The following is a 20,766-nucleotide window of genomic DNA, read 5'->3' as shown; positions in this document are numbered from 1 at the left end:
TTCCAGTTAAATTATTTCATTTTAATTTGTCTCATTAAGAAGATGGATAAAACACTGAGGCTGTCAGTAACTGTTCAACACAAACAAACTTCCCTGCCACATTACGGATTAAGAGTTTAGTTTAACAGTTTCGGCTGGAGAACAGCATTCATCCAAACATTTATTTTCCTCAGAGTTGGCTTCAAGGGAGAAAGCCATCATTGGTTTAGTAAACACATAAATGATAGTTGGATGGTTTAGTTGCTTGTTTACTGCAGTATGCAGATATGTTTCAGTGTGAGAGCTCAGCTGGTGGTCCTCTTGATTGTAGCCTGCTGTTAAGCCCTCCAGAACAAAACCGAGCTTGACTTCTGCATTATATGCTACAAGCATTTGTGTCAGTCTGTGTTTGTATGCAGTAGCAGTGTGATTCCTATTTTCTCCCCAGCCTGGGGTAATCTATCTGCTTGCACGCATGAGCAATATATGTGCACATACTGTATGCAGATATGCATATGTTTTGAGCGTGTGTGTTTTTAGTATGTTCCAACAGTCCTACTTTAAGTCAGAGCTTGCTAACCAGTAACCCAGACAAGGAATGGCAGAGCGAGAAATAGAGCTGTTAGTCATTTTCACAGCCTGAAACATGCAGTTGGAGTGAATGTGAGATGGAGATCTCAAACAAACAAACAGTGTGAGAACATTTAAGCAAATAAGATGAAATGAAGACAAAGCATAAGAAGGCCGACAGTCTAGCCTGATATCCGACAGAATTGTCAACTCGTTACACTCCATTTCCAGAATCAGTCAACTCGATGGAGTGGGTGGATAAGAAGGTCAGGACCCAGGCAACCGACAGTCTGCTATTGTTTATGTTCCAATATTCTGTGTACTAGTGCCTCCAACCTCCAGGATGTTGCTCTTAATTCCTGCTTTTGGACTGAACTTATGTAATGGACAAAATCCATATCATGAAATTAAACACTGATGTATTATGATATAAAATATAATGTAATCATGTCCTCGTTATATCTGTGTTGCAGGTAAAGGCAAGAATAAATGCAGAGCTTAGTTTTGTACATTATCTTTCGGCCCCTCCTTCCCATCTCTTCGAGTCATTCTCTGAGTGTCCTGTCTCTGTTCAATTACTCTGTCATAGATCAAATCTGTGATATCCATTGATTGACTGAGAGCTGATGAAGTGGAGCAGAGCATTTGTTCAGACACATGTACAGGGAGGGAGGAGTTGGGGGGGGGTCACACAGCAACGGTTTAACGCTTGATCAACAACACTTAAGCATGAACACACAAACATGAACAGCTTGAAGCACTGGTGCTTAGGACTATTGTGTGCATATTGTCTATAAATAGTTATCTAATTCAAGCAATTCTCCATTTTCTAATGTATCGTCACTGTCTGGAAAACCACGTATCTCCAAATTTGGTGATTTTTAATTTTTCAGAATTGAGTGTTCCTTAATGGACTGAGAAAATTCTCCCATTTCATAAACGTATTAAATCATTTAAAAACAATTTGGATTATCTAAAAAATGCATAGTCACAAAGCTGAAAACAGGGCTAATTTTCTTGAAAAGTTGAAGTTTTGGAGATACATGGTTTTCACAGGACAGCAACGGTATGTTTGAATAGATAGTTGTTGTTGTTGTTTTGCATTAGAAGTGCCCCTACTTCCTGTTTTTAATTCAGTTACATTCAAGTATACATGATTCAAACATTTATTGGAGATTATGTGCATTCGACACACACACACACACACACACACACACACACAGAGATAGCATTGAGGCTTGTTTTAGTCAAAATGATCAATCTGAAAAGAATTTAGAGCATGGAAGGAAGAGAGGATGACAGGCCTTACACAAAAATGTCTTAATTTCCAAAGGGTTGTATTCAATGAGTTTAATGCTTTAAAACGTGTGATGCGCGTCAGCAAATTGGAGGTTAAATATCGTCTTCATTGTGAATGAGAGATGGTTGAAGTAGGCTGTGTCAAAGACATTCAGTAACATTGTTCTGCATCTCCTCAGCCCTGCCTGGGAGAGGATGAAAGAGGAGCATATGCTCATGATGGCGTTGTGCATTGTCAATAATTGAATCACTCATTCACTCTCCTGCCCTGAAGGCCGTAGTGCAGAGTCAGTAGGAACAACATGAGAGGAGAGCTCTCAGGCATCAGTCCTACAGTACAGGTCTCTTTTTTTGTTCACTCTCATACTCTGTCTTAATATCTTTCTTTTACATAAACACACACACAGGAGAGTTGATGTCACTGCTCCGTCTCTGTTTTCTGTGTGCCTGTCTCTCGACAGTAAGCTGCTTTACAAAAATGAAATGGAGGGCAAGCTATGGAGGGGGAATGAGGGGATGGAAGGAGAGATCTCTAATACCTCTATTGCTTTACATTTCCTCTCACTCCTCTTTCTGTACCTACTTCTGAAGGAGAAGACAGAGAGATGCTGTGTTAGGTTGATCTTTTAACAACATTTTGCACAACCAGTCATATTAAAGGGATAGTTGTCTCATATAAATGGTGTGCAAATCTCTGATGGATGACAAACTTCTAGCAACTCACATATATCTATATATTGTATATATTGTCAGATTGCCCAATTCCTAAATGGGAGAGATTACCTTTCAAATTTAACAGCAGTGTCTAATTAAACTTGATCACTTGCAGCCCAGATTCAGTGCAGATTCAGTACAGTTATTATTCTTGGTCTTGCAGTCCTCTTTATTGCAGTAATTTTCATATTCTTTCTACTTGAGTCACTAAAATGCTGATGTGAGTTCAGTTTGCTTTTCTCTGGGTCCTGTCAGTCTCCATCTTTTTCTCCCTTTGCCTTCCTCTTCCCTGCCCTCTATCAACACCTACTTGTCCAACATGTCTCACCCTCTCTCCATCCGCCACCCACCTCTCTGCGATGCAGACTTGTGGAAGCTTGCCTGGAACGTAATGTATCCACCTATTATTTTTCTCTGCTTCCCTCCCTTCCTCTCTTTACCTCTGTGCAGGCAGGTGGTGCTCTACTAAACAGGTTAGTGGTTAGCAGGGGAATAACTTCTCAGAGGCGAGGCCTCTCAGGGACTGCCTACAGAGAGACAGTTAGCCAAGAGCGCCCTGTCTCTCCCACCCTCTCTCTTGACCCCGTCCTGCTGCTGTCCACTGCTGTTACACTTGGCTCATGACCTCGCCCCTACCCACCCACACACTCCTTGGCACGATCTGACATGGATTTTTCTCACAAAATCACATGGAATACAAATACATTTTCTGTTTGTGTGTGTGTGCATGCACAGAAACTTTGTCGTGCAGCCACATGACTCACTAGTACAGAAGGCTATTGTTGGAAAATGCTTTTTCCTATGAATAATGAAGATTTTGAGATAGTTTTCTGCATTCCTCTCCTGCTACAGTGATTACAAACAAACTTCCATAGATAGAATAGCCTTGCTCTGTCCCACATTATATTTGGGATCAGTCACACTCCCCACAACCCTATGAGGTTTGATATTATGATGACCCAGACCAAAGGAATGAGGAAATCCCCCTGTGTTTAGTCTCCAGACTTTGCCTTGGCTTTGTAGTTAACCTTTAACCAGCCATTCTCCAAAACAGCAAGGCATGCAGGTCTGTTTACTTGTGATAAGAGCAAGCAATTCTAATCCATTGCATCGGGAGGTAGTACATTAAACCTCCTCCAGTTTCACCTCCCAAATAATACTTAAATTGTTTTAGAGCTGGAGAACTGGTCCACCTATAATGTGGTGCAAAGACCTTTCCGCTGTATAGTTCACAATGAATTCCATTGTTGAGGTATACAATGCTACTGGCTCCTGTAGAGTTTCACTTAAGTCTTTTTACATAATGACGTCTATGTAATTTTTGTAGAATGATTTGAAAGATTGAGCTAAAATATTTTCCTGTCGTTCAGAAAGCATTTTAATAAGGATCACTGAAACTGGTGCATGTCAAACTGGACCTGTTTCCATCTAATTATTTCACAGAAGATCACTGGCATTTCTGGAGCTTTGGCTTTTTTTTCGCAGCTCAAACATCAGTTTGAATTGAAGTGTCTCTTTACAGCATGTCTTAGCTGTGACATCAGTCTTCCCTCACTGGATCGCCAGCTATGTGAAAACAACCATACAAAACATCTGGCAGCGCGTCTCCTCCCTAAACCTGGCTGGCCTCATTTTCTCCTTCTTGTCTCTTTCCCTTTTTTGTGCCTTCCTCCCCTCTTTTTATTTTTTCTCCCTTTTCCCGGAGTCCCTCTCTCCGGCCAAGGACCAAGCATTTTCCCACAGAGTGTGGTGCTGAGGGCTGAGCCAGTATTTCCTGCTACAGGGAAACAGGGAGGGAGGAGGAGGCAGGCTAACTTCCTGGCTGCCAACTCTGGGTCTATGTCAGTGTGAGAAAAAACAGGGGAGACAGATCTGATGATGACAGAAGAACCGTGGATTCTAGCGATTGACTTCAGCTAGAAAAATAAAGATTTTGCTTTGTTTCTCAGACAGTAGCACCTAAATAACTTCATAAAAGGCTGTGAGCTCTTTCCCTCTTTCACCCCTTTTTGGTTTAATTTGTTGTTGTCTCTCTATTAAGAACAGAGACGTAGGAGTCAGCACTGCCCTTTACGGTACCTTAGATGCATAGTGAGCATTTATTTTGGCAATCTTTTCATCTGAAAACAAATTTTTGATTAGTAGTGCCCAAATACCACAGCAAAACTGTATGGTAGATATAAAATCATGAAGAAAACAACAAAAAGTACAACGAAATTGCTGTAAATTTACTAATTTGCCATAGGATATATTCTGCATGATTTATCAGCTTTACATTATAGTATTCTTTGAAAATGATAAATAGTATAGATAAATCATAGCTGTATATTATTTTGAAGCACCATATCCAACCCCCCAACATAGGTCAATGAGTGTTTATGCATTACTTCATCACAATATAATGTTACACTGGACTATGGGCAGGCTTGTCCTAAACAACAGTGCTGTCTTTTTAAATGGGATACGGAGAGGGGTGTGTTAGTAACAACAGACATCCTTTGGGAGCGGTGTGGTGTAACTCAGAGGGCAGAGGATCCAGCCACGTTCCCAGAGACTCAAAAATAGTTGGGAAAACACTGAGACCAGCCGCTAGTGAGGAATGCGACCCAAACTGAAGTTGTGCATTTTGGGGATCCAGATTAGAGAGGTTCTGCTGGACCATGTTTCACATATTCAGTAGATCGTAAGTGTCATTTTGTTTTAATACTTTATTCATGGGTGTGCTAGTTGCAGTGGATGGCTACAGCACAGCTGCACGCTGTGGTTTTTGGAAACCTCTGTCTCTGCATCCACCCACAGTTCACTCAGGACATTGTGGCTTCATCTAACAATTTTTTGCTACATAAATGGCATAAAGTACTTTCTGTTTGAATTCTGAATGTAAAGAATGGCCGTGATAGTTAATTAAGAAAGAGGAAAAGTGCATTAGCTCTGAATAGTTGGAGAGGAAGGTGCTGAGAGAAAAATGAGGACACGTTTAGACTTGAACATGAAAACTATTCAGTGCCAGAGGCAAATCTTGAGTGCAAATAAGATCTTGGTATTGACAGCTCACTTTACAATTTAGAGCCATTTATGAGCTAAAGCTACTTCACCTGTCTAAATCTGATATTAATAAAAATGCAACTATGAAAGCCGGAACAAAATGGGACAAGAGTGTTTGCAGAGATCATAGGCTAGATAGTGTTTTTGCCATCAGAGTTTTGCCATGTTGCGTGGAAAGAAAGTCTCTGCCCTCTTTTTCTCCTTGTGAACTTGAGTGTTTGCCTGTTTCTTTGTCCAATGCCACAGGGGTGTTTGAATATTCAGGTCAAGAAGTGAAAAACACACTTCCTCATCTCCTCTACTCCTTTGCACATGGTGTTATCAGTTCCCCAAGCACTTAACAGTTATGCAAGAGTTCAATAGAAAAAGCTTTCTCTCTCGTAACTAATTTATACTTTCCTCAGTTTGTGCTAAAAAAAAAAAAAAATAGAAAGACAATTATGCATTTTTTGCCTTACAAACATACATGACTACAGCGCTACCATGTAAGCCTATACACACAGGCACTTTAGCACATGAGCGCAGATGCACAGACCATTTCCATGACCTTGGCGTGCCTTAAGTATTCTCAGCCTCATGGTCAAGGCTGAGTCATACCCACTGATATGTGACTGTCTTAGCCCTAATAGTCTATTATTGTCGCTGTGGAGCTTTGTGGTTAAAACATACTTATATTTCCACAGTTGAAAGGTGGCCTGCACCTTTGACTTGAGATTACAGGAAGCCTTTATGACCAAGCTCATTAAATACCAACCACTCCTAAATACCATCTCAGAGCTTATAGGCGCAGACTACTTGTTTTCATATTTGACAGCCTAGGACATACTCACGGGTTGGTTGTAAGATGGCTTCAACAGCTTGGGATGCCCAAAAAGGGGGCTAAACAGCTTGCAAAATACTCTCCGTTATCATTGGTAGCCGTCATATATGAATGTACTCTACTGCACCTCCAATATTTGCCTGGTTCTGTCCAAGGTTTCTGCCTGTTAAAGGAAGTTTTTTCTTGCCACTGTCACCAAATGCTTGCTCGTGGTGGAATTTGTTGAGTCTCTGTAAATAATATTATAAAGAGTAAGGTCTAGACCTGCTCTATAGGAAAAGTGCAATGCGATAACTTCTGTTATGAATTTGCACTATATAAATAAAAATGAATTGTACTGAATTGAATATATTGTGTTGACGCCGCTACTTACCCCTGAGAACTGCTTTATGTTTTGTATAGGTATAGGTGTATAGGTGAAAACCTATGCCACTGGTCCATGATCTTGTGAATGTACTCTATTGCACCTCCAATATTTGTGTCCTTGTACTGTTCTCTTCTATGTGGACATAAATAAATTGTTAGAATGTGTGTTTGCTATGGGAGGTGGTTAGTAATATGACATCTACAGTATAACCAATAATAGCATTTTATAGCATAATACTTCACTGATTCATGTCAGGAACTCATCTTTTCTCCTGCTCTTTTTTTTATTAAAGTCAGGTTCTAATGTTGAAGGAGTCTCTCAAAACCCTTCTGACATCTTGCTGAGTTGGTCAGACATTGGCCCAATTAGGCAAGCGTTTTCACTATCCCCTGTTTTACTATGGTGATAACTATATTATCTTTGCCTCTGTCTTCTACCACTACCCCACTCTTCTCTCTGCTGTGGTATTTTAGTGCAGAATTAATGAGCGTGTTGAACGGAAATGGTGGTCATAGGTACTTTGAATTGCAAAGCAAAAAGTAAAAAGATGTTTCTTTTCTTGTGGATGCTGTTTTCTTAGGTTTAAAATAATGAATCAGCCCCGACCTGTCAAGGTTATTTGTTGGCAGTTTCAAAGTGGACTGAGTTGGCTGGTTTTTAAAAGCACCTATAATTATCACAAACACATACTCAAAAGGAACCAGCCAGCATCTAGCACATATTTCAGCAAATCAGGTATCTGATTCATTCAGAGCTGATTAATTTCCTCACAGTTTGGATGAATGCAGAGATGTACTGTAGTGCTGGTTACACTTAAATACATGTTTATACAGGTAACAGTTTGCTCCTGTGCATTATGAAATGCATTTTGTTGCACACATTTTAATATTAAATATATATATATATATATATATATATATATATATATATATATATATGTATGTATATATATATATATATATATATATATATATATATATATATATATATATATATAGTAATAAGCAAAAATCACTAGAGTAATACATTCTATTGATTTTGGTTCATTTAATTTTGCCTGCTTATGAAATAATCAATTCCTGGCCCATGGCTTTACCAGTCCTCACAATCTAAATTATTATTGATAGTTTAAGATAAACAAAAACATTTATACTGCTGGTTTTTAGTTTTTGCTTTGCACCTTGTGCAAACAGTGGTGCAGTCTGTCCATTTTCTTGGTGAAAATATACTATATGAAAATAATACATATAGGCCCACTGACCTACTGGTCTAATTGAAAAAACCTTTAACAATTGTAGTAATGAAGTTATGTGGCACAGAGAGAGAGAGAGAGAGGAATAATTGAGTTCTTGTAATTTCTCTTGCTCATTTGATCAAGGAAATATAGATAGAAATCGGATCGATAACTGGACTATAGCTTAATATCTTTGAAACCATTTGACATGACACAAGTACTTCTATGTTTTTTTGCTTAGTAAATACTGTATATGACATTTCAGTGGAATAAATTATTAGTCCGGCATGTGAGACATTATTGTACAACAGTTTATAAAGGAAAAAGCATTTTTAAGATGACACTGATGCACTTTTTGATCATTCACAATCATGTTTACTCTTCAATTCCTCCCATTTCTGGCAGCATCTTTATGTGTACGTGAGTGTTGTTACTGCTCGGGGGATGCCACATGTGTGTGAATGTGTGTGGGTGACTAGTCACACTAGGCCAGGGACATGAAGTCATGAGAGTAGTACACTAGGCTGTATGATTTGAATACGGCTTTAAAGCCATATTCAATCATGATCGTCTTTTTCCCTACATGTCCCATAAAGTGCATTATTTAAATCAATATACCAATCATTGGTAAGTTCCCAAAAGGCCATTAGTCATAACTATGACATTTGTTTTTTGCTCTCTGACCCTAGCTGCTACTTAAGGAGTTACTCATTAGTGTGACCTTTGACCTCAATACAAATTCTGTCCTTGCAATGTTTTGGCTTTTGGTTATTTTGGCCTCACCCCTGCTGTAATTACTGTGAATAGAGCTATGGACAGACACCCACACAGATGTTCCTTTCGGTGTAACAAAGTCCAACGTACTGTAGAAGCTACATAATGTGCTCTGATATCCCTTTGACTCTTGGCTCTTAAAACTCGCTTGGGAAGAGAAATAAGATGAGTAAGAAAAATGTACCACATGTGTCACATCCTGCAGAGCTTGGCACAAATTAATACTCTAATGAAGTCAACACAAATGTTAAAAAACTAAACAGCCCTCACAGATCATCACAGGTAATTGGCATGCTGTGTTTTGCAGCTGCTAGTGTGATCTCCTGGTTGTATTCCCGGCCAGCTGTTCTGTTCTCTTTCACTCAGGACATGACCTCAGAGCCAAACCCCAGCCGGCCCGCTCCGGAGCAGCTCTTCATCGCTCCGTATTGGTCTCCTGCAGTGAGTGTCCTAGCAGATGTTACACTGAATTACCTCCCAGCCTAGCAGGGAGGCTACGCTCTCACTGTAATCAAGCTGCGCATACGTGTGTGTATGTGTGTTACCAGACAGCCTGGCTCGGTGGCTGTGTTAGCACTCTCAACAGTTGTTCTCCAAGCCACCTAATCTCAGTTACCAGCCAACCCTTCCCACAAGGTAGTGTGTCTGCCAGTGCTCTGAGTCAGGCATCCCTACAGACTCCTAAAAAGCAGCCTAGACGAGCTGATCATTTAGGAGATACTAAATGCTAAAGCTAACTTCCTCCTTTCCTGTGTGTGTGTGTGTGTGTGTGTGTTTGCATGTGTATGTGTCTCTTTAGTGGGAAGGGGTGTGTGTGTGTTTGCATGTGTCTCATTCTTGCCTTTAAAAGCTTCCTTCCTCCCTGTAAATGAAAGGCCGCCTTTGTGAGGAGCTATTCCTGCTATACTTTTAGAAAATGTGTGCTCCCATCTATAGCTCTAACTGGTTCTTATTTTTCTTCACAAAAGTGGTCACACCATAGCTTCAGTTTTTATTCCCTCTTGTTTGCCCCAAGCATTGCTGCACCAGTGTCTCTCTCTTCCCTCGTCCCAGCATAATCTCTCTTTTGTCTTGTGTGCATTAGACCACTGGCAGTGTAAGAGCCTAAAGAAATGACAACCAACACAGGTGCTGCAAAGCACTAATGCACTGGATATGGACCAACACAGACTTGACTGTGCCCACTCATCGATGTTGCCCATCTGTTAAAATGTACATTTTTGTGTTTTTCCTTTCACAGTCATTGTTAAAGCTTTCATAGCCATACGACACAACCAATCAGGACTCAAAGAGGTCACGGATGGATGAGCAGAAAGGGTGTTTTTGATTGAGAGTGTCAATCTAAATCTGATGAGTGGAAATGTTCCTCTAAGGGTTATTGGCAGAGGAAATTAGTAGTGAGGCTGTCACATTAGCTGCTGCATCTCCAGCTCACTTCGCTCAATCACAACCTCAACCTCTGTCTTTGTCTCCAGAGATCATTCTTTCTCAGCAGTGTGCCTGACTTCGACAGTGAATGAGGTTTGCTCTGCTGTTCTATTGACTGGATCTTCTAGCCACCCTGATTGGTGTTTGGGCTCCAAGGCCTGTAGCCACATGTCAGTGGTTCAGCTCACACATCCACCGTTCTGCACCAGCAGCATTTGACAGGATCCCCCTCGTCTCTTTCCCTTGCCTCTTCTTGACTACTCTTCTTTCTGACTCTCGCTGTGGGCCAGACGTTTGTATTGTTGTCTATATTCTCCTGCTACCCATCACCCAACTGTTCACTCCAGTGCAGATGACAGTCGACAGATGGCAGGTTGATGCACAAAGACATACATTTTCACGGGTTTACCCAAAACACAAATGCCATTGTATTGCTGAATAACATGTGAAACAGAGACTTGAATCAGCAAAATAAAAAATCTGACACGGACTGTGGTAAGAGTTTAACTTCCTCTCTGAACTGATAGTGCCTCATTATTCCCGCCAAGTACTGAGAAAGACTAACCACATCTGCTTTGATCAAATGAGCGATCAGGACTGTGACAGAGTACTCTACAACGTGACAGACATGTAATTGTTTGATCGCGGCCTATAGTCCTTTCCACTGAGTCAGCGCCAAAGCAGAGGGAATAGTGGACACTTTATTGTGTTGATGCAGGAATAATGGCTTATTTGTCCAGCTGCCTGTCTCTGCAGTGCATGTGTTTCAAAATCAAGCTTGAACAATTGCTGTGCGATTGTGTGCGCAGTACATGTTTCGCTGTTACCTGTGATGTTTTTCCCTTCGATATTTGAGTTAGGGCCCAGGTGCCTGCTGAGTGGTTGGTGTTGCTGGCCGGCTGGAGCTTTTTGGTTTGAGCCCCATCTACAAGCCAAGCCAGCTGACCGGGAGCATGAATTTTGAGACTCTACAGGGATATAAATATGATGAAAACTCTGTGTATTGCGACCTCACCTTAAGTACACTATTACAAACCACTTGTCTACCCACTGTGCTACAGTTCTTACCATACCATCTCATTTGGTTTCATGTCAGCGGTCATGTCCAACAGGCAACATTTCTCTTAAAATTTACCTGACAGCTGAGGCCAAGTTTGTCTCCTGTATTCATGGTTGTACTTGTGCTTGCATTTTAGATAATGTGTTAAAATGTTGTAATATAGAGATGGATGACAAATTAGAGGAAAAACCAACATAAAGCGTCTTAGTAAGGTGTTGGGCCACCACTGAGCTAAGCATTTTCCGATAAGATAAATACCCGGCCTGTCTTTGAAATGCCCAGAAGGTCTTTATTGACACTTGAAGCTGTTTTGAAGATATTTACAGTATCCTCTTTTGAGGACAATTTTTAACCTGTCAGGTATATACCCAGACTCTTTTTCCTATCCAGGATGCCCAAAATAATGTATGTCCTTGCTCAATTTGTAGGACATGAACCAAATGAAAACTTTATGTATCTGTATTCATGTACTTTGTATTATTTTATATTTTCGTACAAAATAACAAGTTCAGTGAGCCCTCATACCCCATACGGAATCACCTGCATTTGTTACGATACTCTACTCATTAAACAGGTTTTTCTTTAATTTTACATTACATAACATTTATTTAGCTGACACTTTTGTCTTAAGTGACTAACAATAAGTTCATCTAACCTCCATAGGAATAAGAGCTAGATATTGTCAGAAATTGTGAGTGCAATAATTTGTCGCCCTGTATGTCTTTGCCGGACTCTACTTGCTGATATGCGTGCCTACTGGCCTACAGGTCTCATGTGTTTGTTTGCTAGAGAGCATTATTAACAAGTAATTGCTGTGCCAGTCTGCAAGTGGAAAGCATATTGATTGTTGTAGATGCTGATCTAACAGCAAAGCAAAATGCTGTGTAAACACTGCAGGGCGGTAACCACAGTAAACACTGTTAGCAAGAAGACTTAACATCAGGCTGCTTAATGCTTGACAAAAGTATTTGTTGTTTTAGGTTATATCAGAAGCTTTAGCTTTGATCATTAGGGTTATTTTGCATGTTGGTTATTCCAGTAACATGAGTCTGAGCATACCACAAAGAGGGTATTATTTCCCATGTGAAGATTAACACCACTTCACATGCGCTACAATGTGCTGTTGTTGTAGTACATGTAATATTTAGCAAAACAATGCATGCTCTTGTAGCAACCCAGTAGGATATAGACTTTCAAAGCACTGTTATTTGGAGTTGCAGTACATTAATTCAGCCTATTTTGAGCTATCAGTACAAACATAGTCCCTTGTGGTACAGCCAGCTAGCCAGAAAGTCAGTGTGTTAGAGTCTAAGTGCTCTGACGCCTATATGGGCCCGAGGTTTCAGACTATATCAGATCCTAGACAGGCTATCAGATGAACTCTTTTTACAGGATACAGAGACAAAGCGCACTGGGTGCAGCCCAGACACACTCCAAATCCATTACTCTGTTCTGCTCTCCCCGGTACTTACTCCTAACTGAGTTTCTATTGAACCTTAGCAAGACAGTGCGTCTAGATCTCAGACTGTGCTGACAGGATTTGGCCTGATGCAGTAGCATAAATTCCTAAATAGTGAATGTACATCTACATTGCCAGCTAACATCACAAACTAAACTTAGCTGAGGTGTAAAAGTTGGCATTTCGAAAGAGAAAAGGCGCAGTAAAGGCAGACAAAAACAGATGTTTTGAATACACCTTGATGTTGTGGTACCTGCTTCTTCTGCCGTGGACAAAGCATTCGTGCCATGCTGCCACCCGTTGTTTCAGGCATCTACATGAACAGATGGCCAAAAAATAAAGAAAACATGGCTGTATAGAACAAAACACAAGATGCAATGTCCACGGTTATAGTCTAGGATAGTCTAAATTTTCCTTAAAACGTTATAATGGAAACAGCTATTTTCATATAGAAATACAAATATGTGTGTCTCTTAAGGTGTATACATTCTCATACAAGCATTTCATCCAGTTATGTATCCAAACATAAGGTATTATAGATACAGTATCAACAGAGTTCTTTACAACATCTCTCATAATTCTGACAAGGTCTTTACAAAGGTTGTTCTCAATGGGTTGACCTTTTCAATTATGTATTTTACTACAGGGGTTTATATAGTTCTGTCTGTGTGTAGGAGCCACTGGAACTTTCTGAACTATCAGAGGCCCGATCTCCTGCATAGGATCTGAAATATTTGGGTGGCCTGAATGAAGCCCAGAAGATGAAGAGGGCTAGATTGATTGGTGGCCAAGAGAGGAGAATGGAGATAAACAGAGTGAAAGAGATAAACAGAATGGTGAAAAAAGAAGAGAGTTGGATAGAGAGATGTGTACCAGAGAGTCTGAAAGAATACTCCGAACATAAACTATACGCCCCCACCTCAGGTAAACACTGAATGAAAGAAAGACAGGATAAGAGAAAAATGGAGGCAGAGTAATGGAGGATTGTCAAGGACAAAGAAGGACATTTGCTGAGAATAGACGATGTTGGGGGGAGGGGACCAAAGAGTAGAGAAATAAGGAGACAAGGACAGCAGGCTCTGCTTTTAATACCAGTTGTTATTTGCAGAGGCGGACATGAACAGTGTGTCAAACTGGGTGATATAGAAGTTATGAGCAGATTTCACACGCCAGACAGTCTTTATTGTCATTATTACAAAGTGGCCTATATGCTGTAAATTACATGTTACAGTACAGATGACAGGCAGTATTATTATTATTCAATTCGTACTTTCAGTCTCCCACCATTTCCATTTTCAGTGACACTAATGTTCTAATATGATATGCTGAGAGAAAAAGAAAATCATAATAGAAGAATAAAATATATTCCTTTTTGAAGATGCATTCCTCTCTCTGCTGTAATTTCTCTTCACAACATGCAGAATATTCCTCCAGAGGATCTTCCTTTGGCAGGCTACACTGGCTGCATGTTCCAGTCCATTTTCACAGGAAAAAACCTTGCATGCTTCCTATTAGTTGCAGCTAAATATTAGAAATGTTTATGCTACCAGTTCATTCAAATGTTTGATAGTGTGTGTAGCATTGCCAGGTTTTGTCCTTTTGTGAGGCAAAGAAACATCATCATGCAGGTTTTGGGACTGTGGACTATGCTTCAGACATTAAGTTCCCATCCCTTCCTGTCTCTAACAGCACACCCCACTAGAAAACCCCTGTTTCCCCTCCCCTCAGCTTAGTTGACTCGCTCTCTGTTCTGCCCAGTACCCAGCCAGCCAATCACAAAGCAGAGCTAGGTGCAAACACACTTCCCCTGCAGCTGTGCTTTGGAAAAGGCTAAGAGCTCCTAAAACTGGATTCTCATTTGCGAAGCTATCCTTGAGGTGTTTGCACATGTATATTTTTCTTTTATTTCAGAGGATGAAATTTGCCTCCATGTATGTGTGAGCAAGAAATAAAATGAGGGCCCAAATCATTATCCACTTCACATTGGACAGTGGATTTGACAACAAAGCTGGCTGACTGTACAAAGGGCTGCGTGCGGTTGCTAATCTGTCATTATGGCTGCTGAATTTTTCCTGGAATGCTTTTCTTTTAGTCCACAGAAGAGATGTACAGCACACACACACACACACACAGAGGCCTACTCACATACATGGGATTAGTGTGTAAGCCGTCCATAGAGGGCACTATTAACAGAATGTTCTCACTCATTACACTAGCAATTGACCCTCTGTCTTGCTAGTCCTGCCAGTATCTGAGTGTCGGGCTAATGCTTGTGTAGCTCGCCTGTCGCTGCTTGCATCCCTCGCTAGCGTATTTAGCTTTTATCCTCTTTTCACTGTGAGGCTGACTAGAACATGGGTAAGGTTGATGGTTAATAGAAATGCAAGAGCACCAAGGACTGATGTTTGACTCCTTATCTGTCTAACGATAACAATTACTTTTACTTCATGACATGTTGGAGAATAATGTAGCTTCAACATAACTGGTTATTATTGAATGTTAGAAGAGCTAAATGCTGGACTAAATATCAAGCTCAATAATGTGGATCACATATGGTCACGGGCAAATCCACACTTCCTGGTGACAGCCACTCACTAACTCTTCCTAAAAAACAGAAAGTAAGGTGACATCAAACACAACAGACAGTGGAAAGTATTTCACTTGGAGTCCTAATTTTCTCTGGCAAAAAAATGGCCATGGCTTCAGGGCTCTTTGTCAGAATATTGAATACTTTCTAAAGTGCACTTCTGCTCCTGTCATAGTGCAGTGGAGAAGAGTTGACAGGGTTATGAGTTTGTGCGGTGTGTGTTTGTTAAATGAAGCTCCACAAAACAGTGTGTACCTGTGAATCATTATCACATCATGGAAAATTGTCTAAGCCTGACTATTAATGATAATCAATTATATGAATTGCTTCCTATTTTTAGTGATTCCACTGCATCCGTTTGGAATGCAACTTGACTCAAATCTTTCATGCTTTTTCATTCATTCATTGATGTTTCAAGTTGTAAATGAGAAGTCATAAAGCATCCATTAGCAAGTGAGCTTAGAAGTGGGTGCATGAACCTGGGTCTATGTAGTGTGCAAGCTTGTCATGCTGAGGACTTGCTGACTTTGAGGCAAGTGGAGCATCCTCTCTTCGTCATGCTCACACTCTCACACTCACCACGAACGCTCGCTAATACGCGCAGTACATATGTTCCCTCTCTCTCACTTCCTCCACTCAGACTCTGCAGAGTGACTCATTTCTCTCCCTCTTTCACTCTTAGATCTCATCTGATGCCAAGGCTGAAGGAGTCTCGCTCCCATGAGTCATTGCTCAGCCCCAGTAGCGCTGTGGAAGCCCTGGACCTAAGCATGGAGGACGAGGTTGTCATCAAGCCTGTTCACAGCAGCATCCTCGGGCAGGACTACTGCTTTGAGGTGAGGGGGCACACACACACATACAGTAACGTTACATGAACACACAAATACGCATGCTCTGTCTCCCAAGTCCTACAGAACATTCCCACTACTGGCCCTGCTTTATTAAAGCGTCCACACGCAAGTAGGAGGAGTTATTTCAGGCATCCAAGGCTCCGTAAGTAAAAGTCCCAGAATGTCCACACTAGAAAAACTGCGAACAGCTCATTACGACTCATGTTTACGTTTGTAGTAGGATGCGACCTCTAGTGGTCGTGGTAATTATGACAGGCGCAAACCAGGAAGTCAGGTGACGCAGTATAAAGAGCTAGAAAGTCCGCTTATGTAGGTGGTGGTGTGGGTGGATAGATGGCACAAACAAAGGACTTTCACTCAGGAGACTGGGATCGTGTCCCGTGTGAAACCGAAAGTCAACGTTGACTTATTTAAAGTTTTTTAGTTACATAACGTTACGTACGTGACTTGCGTAACTTAACTTACATAACGTACATAACTTACGTTAGTTGCGTAACATTTATTTTATTCATTTATTTATTTTAACCCAAACCATGATTTTTTCCTAAACCTAACCGAAGTGCGACCGTTTCTTATCGTTTATCACGTGTTTAACGTCACGTGATTTACGTAACGTATGCTTGCAGCCCGTCTTCACCTTACAGACTTTCCTCATCTGTCACCGATAGGGGCGCTAACGTAGGAAACGGTAGGAACAAACGACCTCAGAATCAGAATCAGAAATACTTTATTGATCCCCGAGGGGAAACTCTTTTCTTACAGCTGCTCACTGTCACGTCAATACACACTTGAGAATAGAAGGAATAGAAGTACTAAGCAAATCAAAATATAATACACTATAATACAGGTAAGATAAATTAAGTACAAAGTGGATGTTAGTATAAAAGCTAAAATAAGTGTACCAAGTGGATTTAGAGGTTGATAAGTATATACGGTATAATACAATGTAATAATATAAGTAATAAGTAATAGTGCAATAATGAGTACTGTCAAATTAAGTGTAGTTTATTTAGATTATGAGACGGCCTGTGTGGGTATTTGGAGCATTTCCAAATCATCAGTACAAAATAGCGACTACATAAGAAGATTTCTGGTTCTTTTAACAGAATTCAAAATGTTCAAGCTGCACCAAATGTGCATTTTGGTAAGAAACATCCAATCACTGCGCTTAAAGCTGCTCTAATCAATATTTTTTATATTTACAATGGTTCAAATGACTATGTATAATGTGTAAGCGATAGGGATGAACTACTTTTAGGGAGAATTATCACCAAACTCTGCAGTTCCCCTCAGCTCTACAGAGCGATTTAACATCTTTCAACTTACAATTTTAATGTTTTGGTTCACTCTCACTGCTTTTATCAACCTCCTTTCCAGCTGCAGCGGACAGCTGTTTTCGCTGACGCTGTTTTTTGTTCCCAACAACAAACCATTTTGAGTTTGCTAGATTTGCACCTCTGACTGCCTTTTTCTCCGTAGCAACAAGGGCTGCAACTAACGATTTTTTTTTCATTATCGATTTCTTTGCTGATTATTTTCTGGTTTAATCATTCAGTCTAAAGAATGACAGAACATAGTGAAAAATGCTCATTATAATCATTAAAAGAAAACTAAAATGTGAATTAACAGCTGGGAAACAATACTTTCGGAACCAGGGGCTCCTCTCACTTCACATCTCATATATCATCTTGATTAGCTGCTGATGGCCAATTATAGATGAAAGCCAAAAAGACTGATTTTCTGTATTAAAGCTTACATCCTCATGATCATCAGTGGACTAGAGTAATTTCCAACATATTATGAAAGATGCTCTAATTACTGTAAGATTCACATGTGCATGATATGTGTGTACAAACATGTTTGTTGCTGTAGCGTTAGCTAGGGAGCCCCTGGGAGCCTCATGGTGAGAGAAATTAATTAATACTTTCTATCCTACTGTGTCTACTTTAGAGACCAGAAATCTCCACTAATCTTTATTATCCTGCTCATTACATCATTCTGTTCCTTTTTTATGCTGTTTTCTGCTTTCTCTGTTCCACTGTGCATTTTTTAATCATACAGTTATCACCCAGCCTGCCAAGCAGTCGTCTTTCTCCTCTGTCCATTCACACCATTCAGTCATTCCTCACCACTGCCAAGTCATCTTCAGTCTCCTCGAATCCATTATTGTGTGTGTGTGTGTGTGTGTGTGTATTTTTGATAAGCTTCTTTGCCGTCAGAGACAAAGTATTTATGAACTAAGTTTAGTAAACATTTCTGTTCCACTTATTTTCTGTCATTGTTATGCATAAGCTTTGATCATTAAAGCATTAATTTTCCTTCTCTCTCTGTGTCGCGGCGGCAGGTCACCACCTCCACAGGAAGCAAATGTTTTTCCTGCCGTTCATCAGCCGAGAGAGACAAATGGATGGAGAATCTGAGGAGAGCAGTACAACCCAACAAGGTAAGTATGTCAATACGCAGTAGGTGGGACGAGACTGTGTGTAGTAATCAACACTAATAAGTTCATGTACAAGTGTCCCAATTCCAAACCACACTTTGCAACAGTGATTAGTGTAAAGACAGTGAGCTATATGGTGTTGACATCGTGTCATTGCGTGTATGTTTACATCCAGCTGTGTCCTTCCAGCACTGTATACCTCAAGAGCAGAGGGCACAAAGGTTGCAGGGAGGAACACCAAAGTGCTTTTCTCTTGAGCGTTGATACCATCTGTAATCTTCACAAACACAGCTGTGGCAGAGGGAGAGTGGCAGACACATATCAAGCCAAGAAAATAATCTTAATCTCCCAGCATCTCTGCTCCTTCATCTGTCATTATTTAGTAAATGACTCACTAATTAGAACTTTGGAGAAAAAAAAAAGTTCCTTAATAGCGTTGGAGTCCTCCTCTCTTTTGGCAAGGACGTTATTTCTGTCTCTCATTTTTAATTATTGCATGATTTTGAAAGATTACATGCAGTGCAATGTTTTTTGGCAAACATAGAAACTGGAAACAGATACTGAAATTCTTTGGAATTAGATAATAATTCTCTGGAGATGTATTCAATAGATTAAACAGATTTCACTTTAACTTCTCGTAATACTACCGCCATTGCCACTACTACTGTAATACTACCAGTAGTACGACTACTCACAGACTAAAACAGACTAGACCCATGATTAAGGTAACACGTCAGTGTGAACTCAGTGTACAAACACTATTATACCACAACCATTTATCCAGCATATGGAGGGACAAGCATAGGCAAATGGTAAATGGACTGTACTTGTATAGCGCCTTTCTAGTCTTCCGACCACTTTAAGCGCTTCACACACTACATATCACATTCACCCCATTCGCACGTGTTCATACACTGATGGCAGATGCTAACTGCTCATCAGTCCAAAGAAACTAACTAATCATTTACACACACTCATGCACTGAAGGCACAGCCCTCGGGAGCAATTTGGGGTTCAGTGTCTTGCCCAAGGACACTTCAACATGTGTGCTGGGGGAAGCCGGGATCGCACCGCCGACCTTCTGATCGGTGGACGACCCGCTCTACCACCAAGACACAGCCGCCCCTCAAGAGCATCAAGTTGAATTAAGTAAAGTAAAAATAAATAAAAACTAATACAAATCGTTAATTTTGTTTACTGAAAACATATATTCCTCCTCAAGGACTTAGTCTTAATCTTAATCCATAATGATCTACATATTGGCGTTCATATTAGTCAACAGAGGAAAAAATCTGACAGGGCATTATGCAGGATACATGCAAGACTCAGCCTGTTGGACTTTGTGGTTTACAGGTCAGTATTTGTTACCATGACCTCGCCCTAAAGTCTCTTTTCTGTTGCTGGTGTTTGGTAGGAGGAAGGAGATGCTCATATAGTAAAAATATGGAATAAAAGGGAAATATAAATACATTCAGTCATTTTCAGTACCGGTGCCTGAGATAAAATCAATGTAAATGAAACAAGGTGGTTTAAATGATAAGCTTGCACAATTCAGCTCCTGCGTAAGAGGATAATTATGGGTAATTAAGCAATCTACTGAGGTATCGTCTTTGTGGGCTGGTCTTTGATAGCAAATACATTTCTGTGTGCATGAAAAGATACACATAACACAAATTTAATTTCTAATTGACGGTATAGAGCACCTTCATTTACAGTAGCGAGTAACAGGGAAATTTGGAGAATTGATAATACTGCTGACAAGGCGTTACAAAAACTGGTCACATGTGACACCAAGACTAAAATCTAGAACTCAATCTTCAGGAATAATACTGGGTAGTACAGATGTTACTTTAAGTACAGGAGTCAGTAGGAGAGTCAGTCTGTAGAAAGGCCCTTCAAACCAGTTTTTCAACAGGAGAAGTCTTCTACTTTCTGTAAGAAGGCAAATCCTCTTGACCCACACATCTCCTTATGTTTGACAGATTAGCCTCTATGCCTTCTTTTAGCTCCCACCTAATGCAGATACACCTGTGATGAATCAATAAACTGCAGAGACATTAAAGATAAGATTAATTGTTTTTCAGAGTTCAGGAACACCTGATATTTGGATGAATTTAATGATGAGAGCCACAGAAACAT

At 40.3% G+C, this 20,766-nt stretch overlaps 1 protein-coding gene across 11 annotated transcripts in view; it reads left to right on the top strand.

Annotated features, from left to right (window-relative positions):
- Positions 1 to 20,766, top strand: part of LOC122866149 (disabled homolog 2-interacting protein-like) — a 146,000-nt gene that overhangs the window by 89,667 nt on the left and 35,567 nt on the right. For 10 of the 11 annotated variants that reach the window (XM_044175442.1, XM_044175440.1, XM_044175441.1 and 7 more), the window contains 2 exons: positions 16,019 to 16,172; positions 18,532 to 18,630. In XM_044175442.1, the coding sequence (XP_044031377.1) occupies positions 16,019 to 16,172; positions 18,532 to 18,630 (253 nt within the window). Of the gene's footprint in view, positions 1 to 5,046; positions 5,246 to 16,018; positions 16,173 to 18,531; positions 18,631 to 20,766 lie in introns of those variants that run through there. The other variant, XM_044175450.1, reaches the window with a different exon arrangement.

The sequence above is a fragment of the Siniperca chuatsi genome, linkage group LG18, assembly GCF_020085105.1.
Source record: "Siniperca chuatsi isolate FFG_IHB_CAS linkage group LG18, ASM2008510v1, whole genome shotgun sequence".
NCBI lineage: Eukaryota > Metazoa > Chordata > Actinopteri > Centrarchiformes > Sinipercidae > Siniperca > Siniperca chuatsi.
This window is presented reverse-complemented; position numbering and strand designations above follow the sequence as displayed.